We start from the raw sequence: 23,223 nt of genomic DNA on the forward strand, positions 1-23,223 counted from the left end.
AAAGGGTTGTTGGCAGTGTTAAACCAGATTTTGGTGATGCAGGCAAGGTTGGGTAGTTCATCCAAAAATCAGAATATGGATGGTACAGATCTTGTTGACTGTTGACCTTGCATCCATCCGGAACAGATTGAGGCAGTTGACTTTTGCTGGCCTGGTTGTTGGCATTTTGAATGAGGCAGCTGACAGAGACTGCTCTCAAGTGTCATGGGTTATAACAGAAATGAAATGCTTCAGCACAATAGGGTGACCAGATGTCCTGATTTTATACGGACAGTCCCAATATTCAGGGCTTTGTCTTATATAAGCACCTATTACTCCCCACCCCTATCCCGATTTGTCACACTTGCTTTCTGATCACCCTATAGCACAAAAACTGTCAGTCTCTCTAAAATCCTTAACCTGCTGCAACGGTATATTGAGCCTACAAGGACAGATTTAATACAAGGACTATAAGATTGCTGAAGGTTGGGCTTTAAAAAGTTAGTTAGTAGAGCTGTGTAAAGAAAAATAATTTTGTTTCACAGAGGATTTAGATTTTAAAAATTTGTTTAATTCCAGTTAGGAATGAAAACCAAACATTTTGAAATTCTCCAGCAAAGGGAATGAAGCCCTGATGCCAGGGCAGTCCGCCTGGCTAGCTACCTCAAACCTATGGACCTTGGAAGCCCTGGGGTCCCCATCAGCCCACCAGGTGGGGAGCAGGCAGGAAACAAGGCAGGTTTCCATCAGAATGCTGCCTGAGTTCTGTCGGAACCTTGACGAAATTGAACCATCTCAGTGGAATGTTTCAATTGTTGCAGAATCAGCAAATTCTGAGGAAAATTTTGGAATTTTTCTGACCAGCTCGATTAGTTATGCTTGAGACATAGTAGCCCCTTCAACACCTACATGGACACACCCAGATGATGAAGTTATATTCCTCACAAAAAACAGCAGGTAACCGTTAATCAGTACATCAATCAAAGATCTGGGCGTTTTTAGAGTCACTGCTGATTAAAATCGGTGGATGACAGAAAGATTGGCAGCAGTAAATGATGATGAGGACAAGACAGTCATACAGAGTGATCTGGATCACTCGGTAAGCTGGACTCATTCAAACAAAATGCATTCAGATGTATTAAAACACAGTCATACATCAAGGAACAGGGAGTGCAGGCCTTACCTACAGAATGGGGGACTTTTACCCTGGGGGGCAGGGACTCTGGACAGGATTTAGGAGTAGAGCTGGTCTGAATTTTTTACCCCTTGTAGAAATTTGATAACTTTTTGTCAAAAGTTTGCATGGAAATTTTCAAGTTCTGGGTTAAATTCCAGAAGTTTTAGGATGAAATATTTAAATGAAAGAACAAAACTTCCCACAGAAAGTAAACACTTTTCATAAAATATTTTTTCCATCAAACATCCTATTTTTCATTTAAAAAAACAGTTTTACTGGAAACTTTTCCGCCAGCTCTATTTTGGGGTCATAGAAGACAAATAACTCAGTGTGATCTCCCTGTGCAATCCTGCAGCAAAATAGACCAATGGAGACCTTGGATGTTTAAACAAGGGAGTTACGAGAAGGAACAGGGGGGTGATTTTTCCCTCTGTATACAGCCGTGGTGAGAGTGACACTAGAATTCTGTGCCCACATTTTACAAAGGATGTTGAAAAATTGGAGAGGGTCTAGAACAAAGCCACAAAGATGATGTGAGGGAGGGAGAAAGTGCCTTACAGTGAAAGTCTTAAAGATCCCAATCTGTTTAGCTTATCCAAAGAAGATTGAGAGGTGACTTGACTGCAGTGCACAATACCTGCCCAGGAAGTTAATAAGTTGAGTGAAGAAAAGCAGACTAAGAGCCAAGATCTGAAGCTTAAAGCCAGACAAATTCAAATTAGAAATACGGCACAAATGTTTACCACACTCCCAAGGGAAGTGATGGAGTCTCCATCTCTGGAGGTCTTCAGATCAAGACTGGGTACCTTTTTAGAAGATAAGCTTTACTCAAACACACGTTGTTGCTCAATGCAGAGGTAACTAGGTAAAATTCTATGGCGTGTGTTATAGAGGAGGTCAGATTAGATGATCAAATGATTTCATTTAATGTGGTTTACCATAATTGTATAATCCATACAGGTATAGATGTAATTACAAACCAATTACTGGGATTTAGTTTCCTTCCCCATCTGAACTATTTATCTTAAATGGTTATAAAAAAAGAGGCTAAAGCAGTGGTGGGTTGAGAAACTCAGCAGCCTGGCGCCTAGGAATTTGCACATTCAATGAGGTGGTGTTGGTACAGCCATTTTAAAAGAGTATCCAAAAGATTTCATAAATGCAGTATCTTCAAAAATGTCTAGGTCACAAGAAAACATTAACTCAGAATGAGATCAGGAAACTACAGTCTACATAATTATAATATATAGCAAACGGAAAAGGAGACCAACCAATACTAAAAACGCTGACACCTCGTTAGCACCAGCATCAAAGGACAATCAGAGTTGCCACAAAACAAGGAGCTGTGAAGCCCCTCTGTGTGGTACGCAAAGAGAGAAAATATTGCCTCTCTCAAGGTTGTTGTGCATAGGTTGCCAAATCGTCATGGAAATTTATCAGCCTCTGTGCAAAAATTGACTTGTCTACTATTAGCATGATGATGACGACATTTTACTTGCTCATTTTAAAAAAAAAGTCACTCACCCCAGTAAGAATGTTATACAGCTGCACTAATCTAGGTATAAGGTTATTCTAGGATAATGTATTTACCTCAGGAGCTCTGTTCCCAAAGCCTGGGAATGCTGTGTCTGGCCATATAGATCACTAGAATCTCACAGGAATTTCAGGAGCATGCTTAAGTGTTCATTCCCCCCCACCCCCCACAAGTTTACTACTTCCCACAGTTATTGATCTTGATTCTTCTGACATCATATTTCTGCCAGGGCCGCGGCTCCATCAGTATGGGAGGTGCTCATTTAAGCGTGGGGTCGATTTTAATTTTCTGAATTGATTAGCAATTTGGAGCTGCGGCAGAAGTTTGAGTGGAGTTTATGCTTATTTTGAGCCAACCTGGGTTTGCACTTGAAGTAAAATGGGAAGCACAGTTTCATGCTAATGGAGGTAAATGAAGCCCTGATGTAAAGTCTCAGGTCAGTGCTGCCCGGCTCAGCTTGTTTCTGACGTACTCACGGCAGACAGAAACAATGCGGAAGTGTTTCTTTCCTTGCCATGCCATCATTATTACAGTAAGGATATTGATGGCTTGGTTTCCATGGAAACATGTGTCTGCCAACTCCATCCTATGATGTGTGAACAGCTAGAAGCTGAAGGAGTTATATTCGTCCCCGTTTTAGTGAAACTGGATTAAGGATCTTATGCATCCTGCCAGGTCTGCAAAATACTCCAGTATGTATGGATGGTGTTAGAATCCAGGATGGTCATAAAAACCCTTTCATAAGATAAGCAGACTACAAATAGTGATTTCTGAAGTGACAATGAACTAACATTCCTTAGATGTGAAAGCCAAGTATTGCAGTCTTTAGAGTCTTGGCTTCATAGATCATATTCTTCTTAAAAGCACTGTCTGGTATTTTTTTTTTAAAAAAAAAGGAGTACTTGTGGCACCTTAGAGACTAACCAATTTATTTGAGCATAAGCTTTCGGATGCATCCGATGAAGTGAGCTGTAGCTCACGAACGCTTATGCTCAAATAAATTGGTTAGTCTCTAAGGTGCCACAAGTACTCCTTTTCTTTTTGCTAATACAGACTAACACGGCTGTTACTCTGAAACCTGGTATTTTTAAGTTCTCCCTCTCCTAGCCAAAATGTAACAACGGATTCTGATCGCACCCAGGACAGAAAGTGGAGTAATTAACATTATTACACAGGTGTAAATGAGAGTTGCTTGAGTTATCTTTCTCCATTTGGTCATCTTTCTGCATTGTAAGCTCTTTTCTGCCCGTCCTTATTACCCACTGGCATATGGCTTGCACTCAGTCTTTTCTCACGCCCCTAGCTCAGCGAGCTGCTCATCCCAGGTCACGCCTCATTCATCTGACATTGTCCTGCCCACTTCTCCTCCCCACCCCCGTACTCATTCCCCCAAAATCTGCCCTGCTTTTACCACCCCGCTTAAGGCCCCAGTTTGCCATCCTTGCTCCCAGCAAGCAGCATTTCGTGAGTAGCCCCAATGACTGCAGGAGGACAGACTATTTGCAAAGGAAGGTACTAGCACAGCATGATAAAGGTGACAGAATAGGGATCTTCTTTTACATACATTTGATTGCATTATGTAATCTGAATTAATATTTACTATATACAATGGGAGGAAGGGGAAATAAACTAGAACCAACCAGACTGTGCTTATCCTGAACAAGCCAAGCTCCAGGACTCTTGTCACATCTCAATCTCCAGCGCCATTTCTCTCTTTTTGCCTGTCAACTGTCAAATGGCTTAATCCTGGGCATATTGCTTGCTACAGAAGGCATGCTCCTGAAATCAATGGGGCTTTTCATAGTAGTAAGCACTATTGCTGGTATTTCCATGATTGGACCCCCTGACTGGCAACTCTTTGGGTCAGGGGCTGTCTGAAAAACACTTTGCAAATCTACAAGACTGCATAAACAAAAACAACCCAGAGGAGAAGTGTTCTCAGTGGCATTTTAATCCCCCTGCTTTATTGCAAAACTAAGGTAAGATACAGCCACCCAAAACTTAATTCCAGTTGTGCAACTGTCGGCAGCTATTATTGTAACCGCAGTCATTTAAAAACAGATTCAAAAGCACTTACAGCATTAAGACATTTCCATAGAGTTGGCTCTGAGCCAGGCTCCTTTTTTGGGCTTCAGACCAAGAAGGTCAGTGCACCAGGCAAAACAGAGAATGTATAGAAAATCTAATACATAAGTACGTCCCAAAAGTAAATCCACAACAACTAGCTATGCTCTATAGCCAAAACAAAACAATCCTGTCTCTAAACAATGCCTGTTTGCCATCTATTGAGGGGAATGCATTTCTTTGCTCATCCAGTACACAGTGGATGGCACAATCTAGCTTCTCTCTCTCGTATACTGTGTAGAAGAGTTCCAGTAACTGCTACCCTGGAGCAGCTATTATATTCTTGAAGCTCTGCTCCCAGGGACGAACAGAATCCTGCTAGTGTAGGTCAGGGCTGAGGAGTGTCACAGGAGTTAAAAATGAACAGGGTGTTTGATTGGTTATTTTAAGTTTTCCTTTCTTTAATTTAAATTATTTGTTTCATTTAAAACAAAAATCAAATTAGGGTTTCAGACCCATCTATGAACATCATTTTCCATACAAAATTTCCCCCTAAACTGCCATGCCAATTGTTGTGACAGTCAAGTCCCATTCATTTGGTGGAAGAGACAGTAGTTATGAGAACTACATTCAAAGCCCCAAAGCAATTTTTATATACAACCTCTAGGATTTTGTCATTTCAGAATTTCAAATGCCTAAATGACCGTGATGCAATGCTTCCGGCAGAATCTTGCCCTATAGAAAGGTTAATCTGTGTTTTAGACAGAGTAGCACCTGGGTTCTAATTACACCTCCCATGAACGGATGAGCACCCAGCAAGCTCACTGAAGTCTGGACCTCACAGAATTAGGCCCTTGGAAGGTTGGGTTTGCCCATTTCTGGCGTTGATTGAATGATGGTATAAACTGTAAGTCCTGCCTGGTTTGGGGACAAAAAGCATACATTAAAAAACCTCACGCATATATCAAAACTCCAAATAAAGGCAACTAAGTCGCACTCCCAACAATGCACACTGGATATTGCTGTATCACATATTGTCTGCTCCCTTAATTCTGCAAACAATGTTACGTGAAGCATGACTCACAGGGTAAATTTGTACTGCAGGGATCGGCAACCTTTGGCACACGGCCCGTCAGGGAAATCCACTGGTGGGCCAGGCCGGTTTGTTTACCTGCAGCGTTCGCAGGTTTGGCCGATCGCAGCTCCCACTGGCCGCAATTAGCCGTTCCAGGCCAATGGGGGCTGCAGGAAGTGGCGGCCAGAACATGCCTCGGCATGCACCACTTCCTGCAGCCCCCACTGGCCTGGAACAGTGAACCACAGCCAGTGGAAGCTGTGATCGGCTGAACCTACAGGTCAACAAACTGTCCCGGCCCGCCAGCGGATTTCCAGGATGGGCTGCATGCCAAAGGTTGCTGATCCCTGTTGTACTGCGTGTGGGCTCCTTCTGTTAAACAAGAGTGAAGATCATCTGAAAATTAGTTTTTAGCATCCCAAATTAAAGTCATCTGAAATTCTGAATGTCTAGAGATGAGCCTTCCCCTGCTAGGAATGCAATCATTAAGAAAAGAAGTGTACGGTTGCCTTGTGTGGGATGAGACAGACAGTGTCAGGTTTGGTGCCCTCTTAACCTTTAGAATGTCCCTTTACCTGTGGAAACGCAGGATGAAATCCTGGCTCCATTCAAGTCAATGACAAAACTCTCTTTGACTTCAAGTGGACCAGGTTTCAATTCCAGAGTTCATCGCAAACCCCAGCTGAGAATCAAAACTTAGATCCATTCTCCATCCCCACGCCTAAACCCCAACCAATGCAAGGCTAAACTGATACCCCCCCTCCTTAATGCAGTCCCTCTGAGTCTATTTGTATTACTGCACACTTTTACATAAGGTCACTCTCCACTGGCACTCTAACACTACACGTTACCAAGAAAATGTTGTCATCAAGATGAGCTCAGTATGAAGATCTGGATTGCTTGGAAAGTTGGACACAGGCAAACAATATGCATTTTAATACTGCCAAATGTAGAGTCAAACATATAGAAACAACGAATGTACCCCATGCTTCTGGGGACTAAGCAGTGACTTTGAGAAGGACTCGTGCTCATGCTGAATAATCCGCTGAACATGGGCTCCGAATGCGACGCTGTGCCCAAACGGGCTAACATGAGCCTTGAACGTATAAAGAGGGGACTATCAAATAGGAGCTTACATTGCCTCTGTATTTGGCACTGGGGCAACTGCTGCTCGACTCCTGTGTCCAGTTCTGGTGTCCACATTTCAAGAAGAGTGTTGAAAAATTGGAGAGGGTTCAGAGAAGAGCGACCAGAATAATTAGAGGATTGGAAAACCTGCCTTAAAGTGAAAGACCTATGGAGCTCAATCTGTTTCATTTATCAAAGAGAAGGTTAAGGAGTGACTTGATCACAGTCTGAATACCTACATAGGAAACAGGAATTCAACAGCAAAGGGCTCTTCAATCTGGTTTATAACAGAAGAAGACCCAATAGCTGAGAGTTGAAATAAAGAGCAATTTTTTTTTTTTTGAACAGTGAAGGTAATTAACCAATGGAACATTTTACCAAGGATTGTCCCTCACTGACAATTATTAAATCAAGATCTAGTTCAAACAGAAATTAATTCAGGAAGTCCAACGGCTTATGTTATACAGAAGGTCAGACTAGATGATCACAATGATCCCTTCTGGCTTGGGGTACCTCATCTGCATGATATTTCAGCCTAAAAACACAGGTTATGGGGCCACACACAGGAGTTGTCGGATTTAGGCAGAGCCTTTGGGACAACACAAAAGCACCACAGATCTCTGATGAGGATACTGCAGGAATCTTGATCTGGTAGTTTGTGTTTGTACTTCAATGTTAGTTATTGAAGTATAAAATATGGGACATGTTGAATTGGATTATAATTTATAGTGTAGTTCAAGAAATACTTTTAGCATTTTAGCATTAGACACATTGCATTGCCACCTGGACAGAGAGAAGCACTGAACTAGGAACACATTGAACAGGCAGACTGTAAGCAACCAAGGAAAGCACTAAACTCAGGATGGAACCCTGAGGAACACTTTTCACATGCGGACCGTTTAAAGAAGAAGATTTACGAAGTTTTGAGAGAAAACAAAGTTCTGTGAGGAAAGTAAAATTTAAGCCACAGACGTGCTTTGAGGGACTTAATGGCAAAATTTCATAATGTTCTGCTAGATTTTAGATAAACTTTTGACTTGGCTGGCTGTAGTTTAAATCCACAAATATAAGTTCAAGTGATCTAAATTACTTTTACAGAACAGCACACATTACCAGTATCAAGATAGGAGTTATAATGCAAAGAAAATTCCATTTAGATTAAGTAGCACCACACTTTACTGGTTTCTGCATGGATAATGACACAACTGTATTTAAACACTGCATGGTACTATGGTTTGAATTACAAAACGAGTTTATCTGTAACTTATTTGATCCTTTATGAAATCCTGAATGCGTTTGCATACATTCTTTAAATCACATCTTTCTCTTTTTAATCTCACCAGGAGACTATACATTACAATCTCATAATCACTCACTGTGTGCACTACACACCTCATCCATTCCTAATTGCAAGGGGGCTTTGTTCATTCTGGATCTCGCCATCTCTCATAAACCCTAAAGCTCTTCAGCGCTTACCTGCAAAAAACAACATGGGTGGTGTTTTGCTCTAGCCCCCCAGATTATTTTCAAGCTTTCTTCTCACAAGAATATGTTCTTGCATATTCTGTTCTGGACTTGAAATGTACAAGTCCCATCTGGAGAAAGGCTGGGTGTTTTCCATAGATTTGCTATGCATGTTAAACTCTATTAATTCCAGTCCTACCGCTACCTACACCAAGCAACCACTATTATAGAAAAAACAAAAAAAACCACGTACTCATGAGATCACTTCAGAGTTGCTACTAAAAGTATTAAAAGTTAGTTCAAGCCATTACAAACCGTTAACAGAGCTGACTCAAGCTCCAAGTTCTCCCCTAAACTGTAAAATAGTCCGGTCGCGTCCAGCACTTCTTCACTCTTCCCAATACCAAAGCACAAATCTCAATCCAGTTCAAGCATCAAGTGGGCATGAAAAATACACGCGCCTTCATAACCCTGTTTAAATTGATAAGCGCACGTTTGGCGCTGCAAAAATTAAATATTGATTCCTTTCCACTTTGCTGCCTCCCCCGGATTTAGCTAACTAATTGCCCATTTTGTACATCTGTTTTCACCTCTCAACTAGCACACATTTTTAACCACTAACGTTAAACAAAGCGAGGCGTTGCTGGGTTTTAATCATAGGGAAACGCTCGAGCCGCCAGCCTGCCCAAAGGAAAAGGCGTCCAGCAGTCCTGAACTTGGGAACCGTCGCTTACAAGAAAGGAGTCGCTGATCTGCGAGCAACACCAGAGAGAGACTGGAGTCAGCGGGGCCTGATCCTGCCCCCCTCCCTCCCGCCAAGAAATCAATGGCAAAACTTCAGTGGGGCCAGGATCTTTAAGCGTCCAACCTGATGGGAACCTCTGCTGCCTTCGGCACTTGCTCTCGCCTCTTAGCTCTAGCAGGGCTTTTAAACTTCCAGGTGCCCGCTCGGGGCGAAGCCTTCGCCAGCAGTGAGAGAAGGGGCTGGCCGGCCTTACGTCCAGACACGCCACTTGCTTAAAAACCCCGCAGCCTTTCAACAGCTTCCCTGCCCGGGGAACTGCCCGGGCTCCGCCTGCGGGCTGGGCACCCAAGCCCCTGCGCGCTGCGCACTGGACCCGAGCTCGCCCCGTTCCCAGGGCGCACGGGGACGCTGCGCTCCGGAGAGAGAGAAAGTTGGAAGCGCTCCGCTCTCGGGCACAGCCAGCGACCGGCTCCTGGGCACCTGGAGCCGGTGCCCGCGGGCAGGGCACAGGGGCCGGAGCCGCCCCCGACCACTGGGACAAGCCGCCCGCCCTCTCTCCCCAGCCACCCAAAGTTGGCCGCAAAGGGGGTGCCGGGCGCTTACCTGTCCCAGGTTCACGTAGCCGTAGGCGGAGGCCAGCCTGGCTGCCTCGCCCGGCCCGCCCAGCACCTGCACTGCCCAGTGGTTGGTGTAGACAGGCCGGGAGGGCTCAGCCAGGCAGGCGGGCAGGGCGAGGAGCAGCAGCCAAGCCGCGGAGGGGCGCATGATCGGGCAGCGGGCAGCGGCCCCGGCTCCGGCTGGCGCGCTGCGGGGAGACGCTCCGGCTAGCCCGGCTGCCGGTGCCGTACCGTGGCTGGGCGGTGGGGGGAGCTTTGGCTTTTAAAGCGGCCTCGGCTGGGGGTGGCTGCTGCGGGGAGGGGGCGGGGGCTGCTCTGCCTGCCTGCGAAAGGGCTCCGGCCCGGGGCGCCCTGCGGGGAGCCCCTCGCGCTGGTAGAAGGGGCCCCCGGGCAGGGAGCCACCAGCTGTCTTATGCTTCCTGCCTGCCGCCCCCCCGCCGCCCCCATACACCCAGGGATGAGTTACCTGCCTGCCCAGGGTGTGGCCTCACCTCCCTACACCTACCGGCCCCATACGCTGCACCTAGAGATCCTGGGGGGGATCAACCCGCCCACCCCCAAACTCTGTCCTGAATAACCCTTTGGGTCCAGGGCAAGAGAGTCATAACTCGCCCAGCACCAGTGGGGCAGGTGGCCCTGTCCATGGAAGTAACAGGAGCAGATCATTGCCCCTGGGAGCAGCCCATCCAAGCTCCAACTACCTACTGTCCTTAGGCTCTGCAGCAGGCCAGGGATTCATCCGCTCCAAGGCCAGAAAGGACCATCTCATCCAGTGGTTTTCAACCTTTTTTTTTTTCATTTGCACACACCCCCAAAATTTCAAATGGAGGTGCAGACCCCTTTGGAAATGCTTAGACATAGTCTGCCCCCCCCCCCCACAGGTCCACAGACCACAAGTGGGATACAGTCCAGCTTCCTGTATCAACCAGGCTGGAGAACTTCCCCAAAATAACTCCTAGAGCAGATCCTTTAGAAAAACAGCCAGTCTTGATACAAAAATTGTCCGTGATGGAGAGTCCACCAGGTCCACAGGTTAATTACTTTCACTGTTAAAAATATATCCCTTATTTCCTGCCTGAATTTGTCTTGCAACCAACTTCCAGCCATTGGATCCCAATGGCACCCATGTGTAAAAGGCTGTAAGCATTGCGGGCAGGAACTGTCTCCTTTAGTGTCGGTGGACAGAGTCTAGCACAATGGAGGCCTGATGCCCCATAGGCCTTTCAGGTGCTACCAACATAGGAATAGTAATAAAACAAGGGGGTGACTGGAAAACTTTGGCCCTCGATAGATAAGGGGTAAGAAATGACAGCTGGTCATGGTGTGGGATGTAGAAAAGACAATAGACAGTGCAGGGAAAGACAAACTTGCCCTTGGGAGAGCATTATTGACAAGGACTTGGGAAGATTTATTTTCTGTTTCATGAGGGTTTTTTAATTGGCTGTGTGTTGTTTTAAAAGTAATAAAGGGCCAGCGAGCCCCAGGGCGGAGATTAGTGATGGGAAGGGGGTTTGGAGCAGAGATCTGAAGTTGGGCGAGACAGGGTGGTTAGACCATGTGGAAACAAAGGGGATAGTGTAGGTATTCCCTTCACTCCCCCCATTTAATTCCTGCCATAGGATACCAGATAACTTGTCTGTAATTTTTTTTAAGTAGTCAGTTTTTTCTGTATTCGGGAGATGAAAGCCATATTAAAGGAAGTATTTTTTCCACACAACGCACAGACAACCTGTGGAACTCCTTGCCAGAGGATGTTGTGAAGGCCAAGACTGTAACAGGCTGGCTGTTCTTATGTCTATAAAAAGAACTGGCTCTAGCGCAGTGGCTGAAAGATGCTCTTACCCAGATCGGTTTGCTCATGCAACAATTACAGATGGAAATAAAATAAAAGAATAAAAAAGATCCATCAGCTGTGTGAAGTGAGGTGGGTGATATGTGGGCAACACAGGCAGAGACCCCATGGAGCCTGCTAGGGCCTCAGCCATTGCTAATCAGGTTACCATGGGAAGTGCTCAGACATTGTGGTGATGGGGGGCAGGATAAAACCCTAAGAGATAGAGCCTAGTGGGCTCAAGCCTCAGAGAGTACGGAGTGAATGCAGGCCAGAGAGTTGCTTCTCCCACTGAAGTCAATGGGAGTTTTGCTGCTGACTGAAATGGAAGCAGGGTTGGTTCATCATGAACACAGGACATTGGCTTCCACAGGCTTTGGAGCAGGCCCGTAGAGAGGAGGACGCCTCTGTGGACATGTCTACACTGCAGCCGGGGGGTGGGGGCGATTCCCAGGGCAGGTAGCTCAGCTCCAGCTAGCATACTAAAAATAGCAGTGTGGACAGTGCAGCATGAGCAGCAGCTCCAGCTAGCTACCTGGGCTGGGGTGCAGCTTTCACTCAGACTAGTAACCACACACTTGCTGTGTAGACACAGGCTAAACCACTGGAGTGCTGATAGTCCTCCAGTGCCTTCCCAGGATTCCCCCGCATATCCAGAAGGACAGACAAGTTTTCCCACAGTTCATTGGGAAAGAATCCTAGGGTACATCTACACTGCTGGGAAAAAAACCCCAAACACCCAACAGTGGTGAGGCTCAGAGCCTGGGTCTGTAGACTCAGGCTTGGGGGGCTCACATGATACGGCACTAAAAATAGCCAATAGATGTTCCGGCTTGGGTGGGAGCTCAGGCTTTGAGACCCACCCCATCGCCGGGCTTCAGAACCCAAGTGGGAACTTCTACACAGTATATTTAGTGCCATTAACATGAGCCCTCTGAATTTGCAGATCCGGGCTTTGAGACTCACTAGCATGGCGGCGGGGGGTGGTGGTGTTTTTTGCAGTGGTGACATACCCACAGAGTGGCTCAGCCTCCTCCGGCACAAATAACCATGGGCTGTACCCCCAGAAGTCCTAGCGACATGCATGGGTGAGTGTAGACCCAGTGAGGACACCGTAACCTGGGTAGGCTTTTGCAGTGTGGCTGCTCACACCCAGGCTAACCCAGTGCCCAGACCCAGGAGCCAATCACCCAGGTCTTCGCTGCAGAGAAGACAGCCTCTCACAGTTTCCACAGAATTCCAAGGAACAGGTGGAAGTAGAAGAGGAGGAATAGAAGAGGCTTGGAGCAAAGGGAAATGGTAGGGTTGTCCTTGTGTACAAATTGAGTGGACTGAGCCATTAAGGACTGATTGCATTTTGACGAGTAAATACTTGACTTACAATCTGAATTCTTCCTTCCACTCCCCCCCACAATATGTTTGAATGACTATATATATATATATATATATGTATATACACACACACAAACACATGGTTATTTATTGGGTGGGCTGAAGCTGCATTTGGTCTTGTTTCCCTTAGCTGGACTGATAACCCTACCTGCTGTATCTTCAGTTTGTTTGGGATACCACAGGTCATCCTAGATGGGTTGTCATGGCAAGTTGGCAAATGAGCCGAGGCTCCAAGGTAGATGTTTTCTGGTGGCTCTGGGTGATTCCAGCAGAACAGACTCCCACAAGCAACAGTGCTGGTACCAACTGAATTGAAAGTATTCGCCAGTGACCTGAACACCATCTGCAGATGGTTCATGTATGGCAATGATGGGTGCCTGGCCTCAAGGGCCCATGACTTCCAAAATCCTGAAGAGGGCCTGAATAGTAAGATGGCTACCATAGGTGACCGTTGCAAGAAATGGGGATTGCAACCAAGTACATCAAAGACTGGGTCAACTTGCTTCCCCTTACATGATGCTCAGAGCCAGCTGGAGCTTAACATCTTTTTGAACGGCCAGTGGTTGGCACAAGGGCCAAAGTCAGTCAGGGTCAGCCTAGATCGCACACACACATTCACTAACGTAGCTCAAAAGATCAAGAGTAGACACTGTTTCCTGAACAAACTGGTAGGGTTCACCTGGCGGTGCAATGTGCAAACGCTGCATCGTTCGGGGTTCACTCTATGCTACTCAGCTGGCAAATACCGTGCCCCAGTTTGGACAAACTTTGCCCATACTAGGCCAGTAGACACACAGCTTAGTCATATCCTGATAATTATCACAGGTTCATGGAAGCCAACAAAACTTGCATGGTTACCAGTCCCAGCCAATATTCCTCCGTTTAACATCTGGACTCAGAATACAGCCAACAAACTGATCTCCAAGATACAGCAAATGCCAAACTCGCTGCTGTTCCGGGCTATCTGGGATGCACCCTGCCACCAACTGAATAGCAACAACCCTATCGGAACACAGCGAACAGTGCTGCCCACTGACTGAGGCAGCAAGCCCAGAGGTGCCGGGGCTATGAACTGCCAAGCCTAGAGGTGCCGGGGCTCAGCCCTGGAACAATTTATGCACTGCTCAAAGACCATCTCGCTGTGCTTTGTTCTGTTTCTAAACCCAGCCTTGCTTGTCTTGCACACACGCCAGCGCTATATAGATGTACCATAGCAACAACAACAAAATCTCCCCAAACTTATATAAACTTCCTTCTTCCTTTTCTGGGGAAAAAACATTAAAAAAAATAGTGTTGCCAATAAGTTATATAATTATATAAATTGGTCAATCTAGGATGGGATTTTCAAAGCCACAGAGGGGATCTGGATTCATTCATACATCTTAATGGGAATCTGGTGTCCAAATCTCTTAGGCAGCTTTGAAAATTTTGAGCCCTAGCACTTGTCTGGGATAGCACACACCAAATGACACTATTACTTTGGGTCTATAGTGCAATAGACGTGTCTGGAATTTTACACAGAGAATGAGGGCACATTCCCTGCCCCAAAGAAATCACCCAAAGAAGGCGTGTATATATGACATGATGCAAGGAGCAATGAAGAGTTTCCTTCTACTTGAGGATGGGGGGAAAGGGTGAACAAAGGAAAGTCAGCCCTGACTATGCAATAAATCTGATCTCTGAAGGGAGAGAGGAAAACAAAGGTCCTAATGCCAATCTCATCACAACGTAAATTACATCCGACCACTCAGTGGTGAGCCAATCCAGACACAATGCTAGTTCATAGGAAAGCTGCATGAGCTCAGCGTTAAGATTCAATCACAATGTAAATTTATGGCGAGCCAGTTCTATGAAACTCCTACAAACACTGGGCCAAATTTATTCCTGGTGTAACCTCACCAAAGGGTTAGCTGGAATGAATCTGCCCCTTTGTCAGTAAGCAAATCCAATCAATGGTGTCAGACTGATAAAAGCAGAAACACTAAGAGCAAGCCAGGCTGATCCAATTAGAAGTCTATGAGAAATTGTGATTCAACAAGACTTACGAGCTGAGTTCAGTGTAGCTGAATGCCTTGCTCTGTTGGAATGCCCTAAGAAGAGCCGTTTCTGTATATGCTGTAATTATGCCTCTGTGGTAGATCCCTCTTGGATGGGAGGGTGAGTGGTTCTGTTGACAGAAACAGACATGCCCATGAATGCAACTGACTTGCCGGGAGGAGTGAGAGAATGCATGGGGACAGTTTGCCAAGAGAGAAGGGCTCATTAATTATGAAGAGCTGTTGACATGGAACATTGGGGTTTCTAGTGGTTAGAGCAAGAGACTGGGAGACACGATTTGTGTGCTCCATTCCTAACTGTGCTGCCGACTCAAATACATGGGCAAGTTTTTAACTGCACCGTGCCTCAGTTTACCCACCAGCAGCATGCATATACTGCTGCCCCAGGAGGGTATCTTCAGCCTTGTATTCATGTTCAGGAAGAAGCACCTGGAGTCCTGGGCTGAGAGGTGCTTAGTGCAATTGGCTACTCATAAAACAGCCCATTTCCAGTTGCAATTGCTATCTTGTTGCAGTGGAAGGGACCGTGTCCACCCCCACCCTCCCAAAGTGACTGTGTTAGCTGCTAGTTGCCCTGGGGCGCATTTCCCTTGAAGGGAAGTCAGGGGATACTTTGACGCTCTGTGGCCTCCCTCCAATGGGATTTAAAATAGCACAGCATTGGCCCAGGCCTCCAGGGATTCAATCAAATCACTTTCTTCCAGGCACACATTCAGCTGCCCACAAGCTCAGCCATTACCTAAGAATACGCTTTTAGATATAACAAAAATCACAAGGAATTTAAAATGGAATATGTTATGCTGGCACTGGGGAGAAGACAATTTATTAACCCATGCGAAGGAGCGAGTTTAATGACTCAGTCTGCCGGCTGTAAATTATCAGCCATTGTCTCACTGGTGGAAATAAATACTCTTGTCAATCATGGTGTGTTTCTCCCATACGGAGCGCTAGGCAAGCAGGTATAGAACAAACACTGGTATTACCATAATGAATAATAATGCTCTCCCCTTCTACAGCATCTTCCAGCAGAGGATCTCAGAGCTTTGTAGCAATGTTAATGAATTAAGCCTCACCTCGCTCTCTGGGAGGTGAGAATGAGATGTTCATTACCTGTACATTTCCATTCTTCCTACGACCCAAGGGGAAATAATACATAGCTCCAAAATAATTAATCCTTACAACACCCCGTGAAGTACATGGAAATCAGAGGGGCAAATTCATCCCTCGTGTAATTTCACTCGCATCACTGTTCTATAGAGGGAGAAAGGGAGACGCAGAGAATGAAGCCAGGAGTTGCTGGCTCCCAATTTTGTGCTTAGGCCATTAGCCCATACTAAACATTTTCATAAAATTCATAGCTGACAAAGCTAGAAGGGACCAAGGTGTTCATCTGGTCCGATCTCTTGTATGACACAGGTCATAGGACGTTACTGAGGCTCTGTCTACACTACACAGCTTTTAGTGACATTGTGCAGTGTAGACGCAGTTTGTCGGCTCCCCTGCCAACAAAAAACTTCCCCCCCCCCAACGAGCGGGGTTAGCGGCAAAATTTTTGTCTGGGGGCGGGGCGGGGGGCCTAACACCTCTGAAAGACAAATGTTTTGTTGTTCATTTGCCAGTGTAGACATAGCCTGGATTAATCCCTGCTTGAACTAGAGCACCTCTGTTAGAAAAACCTCCAATTTTGATTTTAAAATGGCCAGTGATGGAGAATCCACCTCAACCCTTGGTAAACTGTTCCCGTGGTTCATTACCTTCATGGTTAAAAATGTGTGCCTTATTTCTAGTCTAAATGTATCTCACTTCAGCTTCCAGCCATTGGTCTTGTTATACCTTTGTCTGCTAGATTGAAGAGTCCTCTATTATCAGTTTCCCCCCAGCCCCCATGTAGGTACTTACAGACTGATCAAGTTACCCCTTAACCTTCTCTTTGATAAGCTAAATAGATTGAGCTCCTCAAGGCTTTTGCTAGAAGGCAGGTTTTCCAATCCTTCGATCATTCTCCTGTCTCTTCTCCGAACCCTCTTTAATTTTTCAGCATCCTTCTTGCATAGATGCTGGTGCTGGGGATGCTGCTGCACCCCCGGCCTGAAGTGGTTTCCATCATATACAAGGAGCACAGTTTGGTTCAGTGGCTCTCAGCACGCCCACGATGCAAATTGTTCCAGCACCTCTATCTTCTTGAATTGTGGACACCAGAACTGGACCCCGGATTCCAGCAGCGGTCGCACCAATACAAAACATAGAGGTGAGATAACCTCTCTGCTCCTACTTGATACTCCTGTTTATACATCCAAGGATCACATGAGCCCTAGAGGGAACATTTCTTTGGTAAAGGGGAGCTGATGTTAACGTTCAGGCACAGAGATTCACCTGAACAGGTTTTGTCCCTTTTACCGAACTTTCAAAATCTATGACAATTGGTTTTGTGAAATGATACGGTCTGCGAGGGGCAGCAGAAACCATCAAACTCATTGGAATAAGTACCTGCGCCTCAACACTATTACAGACCAATGGGTTTTGCATCATGCCATAAACAAGCAACTAGGGGGGAGATATATCCCTCCCCTCATACTTAAAATCAGTTCGCATCTAGATCTATTGTTCCTTGGATGGTACTACCTTGTGAATACCACCGTCTCAGAAGGTCTCAGTCCGATGATGGATTGCAATAATACCTCATCACAGTGACCTGTTGCACCACTGATATATTGCACCAAAACAACATCAGGGTGCGGTTATTTTATAGATGCCTTTGTGGAATATATTGGCTGAGTGAGACCCTCTGATGATGTATTGTGCAAGAGATGGTTGCTTGGTCCTAGGAACAGAATGTAATAGTTACTGGCTAGGAGCCAGCTTGCACACTGCATATAAAGAATGAATATAAATGCTCAGATGGGCAGAACTCTCACTGAAATCAATGGGAGTCTTGCCAGAAGTAAGATCTGCAGGACTAGACACTTGATACAATTTAGTGGCAGAGGGCCAGACCCAGAGAGGTGCTGAACTCCCCCTGAAATCAGTCGACGCTGGTGCTTCTCAGTTTAAGTCCATGGCATAGGATACCCTGTTTGCATCTCTGTTTTGTTTAAACTCATGGTCCTCAAAAGAATCCCTGCAAAAATCACCAAGTGTTGATGGATTAGAGATGGGGCCAAACCAAAACACCACGTCCCATGCCCTTTGGCTATGGATCGGAGCTTCGCGGCTGGCCTTTATCTCTGCGATGTGCTGAATCCAAAGCCTGGATGTGAATGCCCCCAAACTCCTGGAGACTGTAGAATCCAAACTTTGTGAATGAGGCCCATCTCTTTGTAAGAGTGTCTCTACACACACAGGGTGTGACAGCAGCTCGTGGACACATGCCCCAAGTTAGCGTTAATCTAGCTAGCGCAGATACCAAACGCAGCAAAGCTGTGGCAGCCCAGGCTTTGATGTGGGCTGTACATGCCAGTCCAGCACCCTGGCGGTTTCCTTGGGTGGATAGTGCATCGCAGAGTACCAGAGCTAGCTAGATTAAAGCTAACTCAGGTCTACCCACCCATGCTGCAATCACAGACACCGCCGACTGCAAAATAGACATACTCTAAACTGTACTGTGCCATTAAAAGCACAACATCACTGCCCCTCTAAATAGGAGACGGTCAAGTCACTGTTATCATCAGGAGCGAGGGGGACCCACAACAGCTGGACCCAGCAGGACCCTCCTCTCCTAGAACAACTTCTTGGAATTTAAGGAGAGAACCACCATGAAGCTAATCTAGCCTTTGGCCACCCTCATTCTTAATGTAATCACCTTAACAGAAACCCCCAGGGTAAATCTATGGGCCACATTCTGCTCTCATTTACTCCAGTAAAAAGAAAAGGAGTACTAGTGGCACCTTAGACACTAACCAATTTATTTGAGCATAAACTTTCGTGAGCTACAGCTCACTTCATCGGATGAAGTGTTAATCTGGAGTCACACCATTGACTTCAAAGGCATTATTAGGAATTTACACTAGGGTAACTGAGAACTGTATTTGGCCCTGTGTCACTATCGTTATTTTACCTTAGACCATTTAATGAGCTTTTGGAAATTCTAGAATATAACAGTTTATTATTTCAATTACAATTTTTTGCCCAAACTTGAGAACAGCAAAAAATAAGCTGAAAGGCCTTGGATTTTAACAAAAGATTGGGGGGAAAGATGCATTCATTTGGCTGCAAGAAAAACATGCATTTTGTGATAAACTCCACCAGGCAAACACTCGTATTCTTGGCTGAAAACTGGGGGCCAGATTCTGATCTCCAACACTTTGGAGTTACTCTGGATTTACATTAGTGTAAATGAGATCAGAATCTGGCCTAAGTATTTTTAATGGTCCATTATATTCTTACTGAACTGGATCCAGCCCCCAATGTAGGCCCAAGACGCAATAATGAAATGAACATTTATCATGGCAACAACTTCATTTTAACTCCCTCTCTATGAATGTTTCAAAGCTGCAGACATACTGCACGATGCAAACGGCTTGATGAAATCGGAGACTAAATGGCTAGAGGGTAAACAGCAGCCACTTCAAATATACCATCCAAAAAGGAAATACTAAAGGAGCAGAGTTCAAAGCCCCGGAGAGTCCAGATTTAAAGATCCTGTAAGGCTGTGAAAAAGCCCACATGCAATATTTGTCCGCTAAATATGTTTAAAATGTCATCACAACAATAATATTTAAGAAGCAGGGCTGGCTCCAGGCACCAGAGAACCAAGCAGGTGCCTGGGGTGGCAAATGTAAAGGGCGGCAGGAGGTCGGGCTCTGGGGCGGCAATCCGCCCTCAGCGGCGGCGGGAATTCAGCGGCCGCTCCATCACAGCGCGTTTCGCGCTCGGCGGCAATTCGGCGGTGGGGACGCGACTCTTCTTCGGTCGCCGGCAGCAATTCGGCGGCCGCACCATCACTCCACCTCCGTGTTGGGCGGCAAGGTTTTTTGTTTTGTTTTTTTTGCCACTTGGGGTGGCAAAGCGCTGGAGCCGGCCCTGTTAAGAAGAACATGTGCTACTAAGTTTAATATCTGTTGATCAGTTCAAAATATATGTAGTACCTTAGTTTTGTTGGGAGGATAAAGCTTGACATTATGAAACAAAATGTAATTTATAAAAAAAAAATATTTCTTTGCAAACTGATCCTTTCTGGAAAATATTTTTGACAACCCAGAAAGGAAAAGTGTGAGAAAAGCAATTATAATACAAATAAAGCCACAACCACCTGCTGGTTTTTGTACAAATAATTCCATTTCCTCCTCCTTATCTTCCTACTGTATTTTCCACTGCATGCATCTGATGAAGTGGGTTTTAGCCCATGAAAGCTTATGCCCAAATAAATGTTAGTCTCTAAGGTGCCACAAGTACTCTCCATTCTTTTTGCTTATTCAGGAAAGCGTTCCTAGCTCAGGACTGCACTTAAGACCATAACAGGTAAGGACCAATATAAAATAAATGTAACATACCCACTTAGGCACAAAGAATGATCCAATTGCAGGATTGGATCCAATATGTTTAGGGGGAAACCGTATACCGTTAGAGTTGGAATCAGTATTCCAAAAGATATTGCAAAGTCAGGAACCTGCATACAAAATGGGGAAATAAATGGTTTTCCTCCAAAAATGTTTGTTGCCCTCTGCCCCTTATTTAAAAATAATTGTTAAAGACACCTGCAAAAGAAATGGAAGGGGAGGGATTGTGCTTTCTTTTTCTAAGGGTCTGTGTATGAGGAGAGGAGCAGAGCTAGGTGGAAAATGGCTTTCCCATCCTGGGAAAACTTTAGAGATTTCAAAAAAATGTTCCAGTCCTGAATTGGGAGGAAAAAGTTACAATTTCAAAATTTTAGAAAAACAATCATGGGGGGAAAATATTGGTCAGGTCAATTAAAACAGTTTGTTTCAATTCAATGTTGACCTTTTAAAGGTTTTAACATTTTATTTACCATAAAATCTCAAACTGAAAAGTTGGTGTGAACTGCAAACCAGAATTTCTTGGGGAAAAAATGTTGAAATGTCCCATTTAAACGATTTTAAAACTTTTTCCAAAAAAACCAAACCCCAGTTTTTAAACAGAAAATGTATTGCACAGCTACCCCTCTCCCACCACAAGTTCGGTTTCAATGAATCGGCATTTTTTGGTGAGAAAACATTTCGTCGGAAAAAATCCCTGACCGGTTCGAAAAGGGTGGGATTCTTGCTGGTTTTTACGCTACAATTCAGCGCTTGTTTGCCACACGCCAGTTTTTCCAGAAAAGGAATTGTAAGTTATGCTCCTCAGTCCATATTTAGGCACCTAAAGTAGCCTGAGTTTCGGAAAGGAGCGCCCGTGATGGTCAATGAACTGAAAACCAGGCTTCTTGTTTAGGTGCCTTAGTATGGATTTAGGCTCCAATCTTGCAAGTGATAGTGCAGGAGCAGACAACTGTCCCCACATTATGCCCTATTAATGTCAACAACATTACACTGGTGTAGATAAGAGGACAATTAGGTCCCATGACTCCAACCACTGCACACCGATGCTCTGTCTCTTCTCCGGTGGATCCGTCATTCTCTACCTTACTAACCATTGCACGTGCAAGGAGCAGTTTTCGTGGAGCAAGGGTGAAGCCTTTTTCATTTAGATTGTACAGCCCAGACGTCAGCAGTGATGTGAACGTATGAAAGCATAAAGAAAGAAAAAGGCCTCCCCAAAAGAGGAATGTAAAAGAAGACAGGGCCAAGTTGGGATAATAAATCATTTAAAATCCATACAAAGCTGCTTTGGTGTTTGGGTGTCGGTTTCTTTTCCCTAGCCGCAGTCTGGATTCCCTTCCCTCCGTAGGGGAAAGTGAGACCGTGCAAATGTAGCTTTGCTAGCTCAGGTTCAATAAGTTAAACAAATACAAGCTGGCTTGTAAATACGCAGCCTTGCAACGCCTGCAGTTAGGTAAATACAAACAGATCCAAAAGGTAAAAGGTAACTTCTTGTTTTTTATACAAATACGTAATGCTGTCCGCGGCTCTGGTGCCAATAAGACATTTTGAAGCAAATGGGAAACTCTTGAAAGCCATTCTGGGCTGGATCCTGGTCTTGGTCACTCCAGTGTAAATGGAATTGAACTTCACCGAGTGCAGCTTTCTGCTGGATAGGGCGCTCTCTTCGCTGTGGCTGATGTCGTCTACTCTTGTCTCCATTCGTTCTTTGCTGCTCTCAGCACTGGCATGAGCACCAGGCTTTGGTTTACTCTTGCGTGCCTGCCTCCCACGCAGAAGTGCTCCATGGGTCAATGCTGCTGCCATTGTGGGGATTAGGACACTGAATTCTGCCTCTTAAGGCAAGATTCCAAAAAACCTGGAGTCCATGCTCCAGGGTCAGAGGGGCCATCCCTGAGGAACAAAGGTCAAGTGCTCCTTTTGATGGAAGGGGTGCATCAAGTGCAAGTACCTAAACCAACTGCATGGAGGCTTGGGGATCCTCATTGCCTGGCATCTTGTGTTGTCATTTACACCTGTGCCAGGTAGATGCAAAAGATACCAAGTCAGAGTGGAAGCATTTGACACCCACTCTCTGCAGGTGCATAGAAGCGCATAAAGCAGTGGGGTATCAGACCCAGTGAGCTTTACTCTTCTTGTCCCAGTCCTGCATAGCCCCTCCACATGGAACTGGAGAGAGGGCTCAAAGCCCGAGCTGCTGCCCAACCTCTCACTGAAGTGATTAATTCAGCTCTGCAGAATTGGTGTAGTGGGTGGTACTTGGAAAGAAATTTGGGCTGGATGGAGGGGAGGGTGCATTGAGCCTGCCATCCATCCTCTCCCTCTCGTTCCTCCTCTCCTTCCCCATCCCTCCCCATACCAGGAATGCAGAATGCTGATGCTGGCACTTCACGAGTGCTGAGTGGGGCCTGGTTGCATGTGTTTTTCACCACGCCCACCATCACAAAGGGGCAGCTGTAAGGAATGTCATACAGCAGGCTCACTTCCAGCCACACCCTATCCTCACCTGTCCTGAGCAGGCCGATTGCCTCAGGCTGCCTCTGCTCAGCCACACGCAGCCCACAATGCCAGGATGAGGTAAGGTCACCGTTTGGCCCTTGGTCTCTCTTTAAGGAGGCCCAGAAGCAGCAGGCACACTATCCCTGCAATACCCTAGTAATGGCCG

At 45.6% G+C, this 23,223-nt stretch overlaps 1 protein-coding gene across 1 annotated transcript in view; it reads right to left on the reverse strand.

The window, feature by feature from the left end:
- PCSK6 (proprotein convertase subtilisin/kexin type 6) overlaps positions 1-10,015 on the reverse strand; it is a 115,023-nt gene extending 105,008 nt beyond the window's left edge. The window contains exon 1 of the mRNA XM_074966555.1: positions 9,770-10,015. Coding sequence (XP_074822656.1) covers positions 9,770-9,931 — 162 coding nt within the window. The 5' untranslated portion in view covers positions 9,932-10,015. The remainder of the gene's footprint in view (positions 1-9,769) is intronic.
- Between the last annotated feature and the right edge of the window lie 13,208 nt (positions 10,016-23,223).

This window comes from Natator depressus, chromosome 10 (genome assembly GCF_965152275.1).
Source record: "Natator depressus isolate rNatDep1 chromosome 10, rNatDep2.hap1, whole genome shotgun sequence".
Taxonomy (NCBI): Eukaryota; Metazoa; Chordata; order Testudines; family Cheloniidae; genus Natator; species Natator depressus.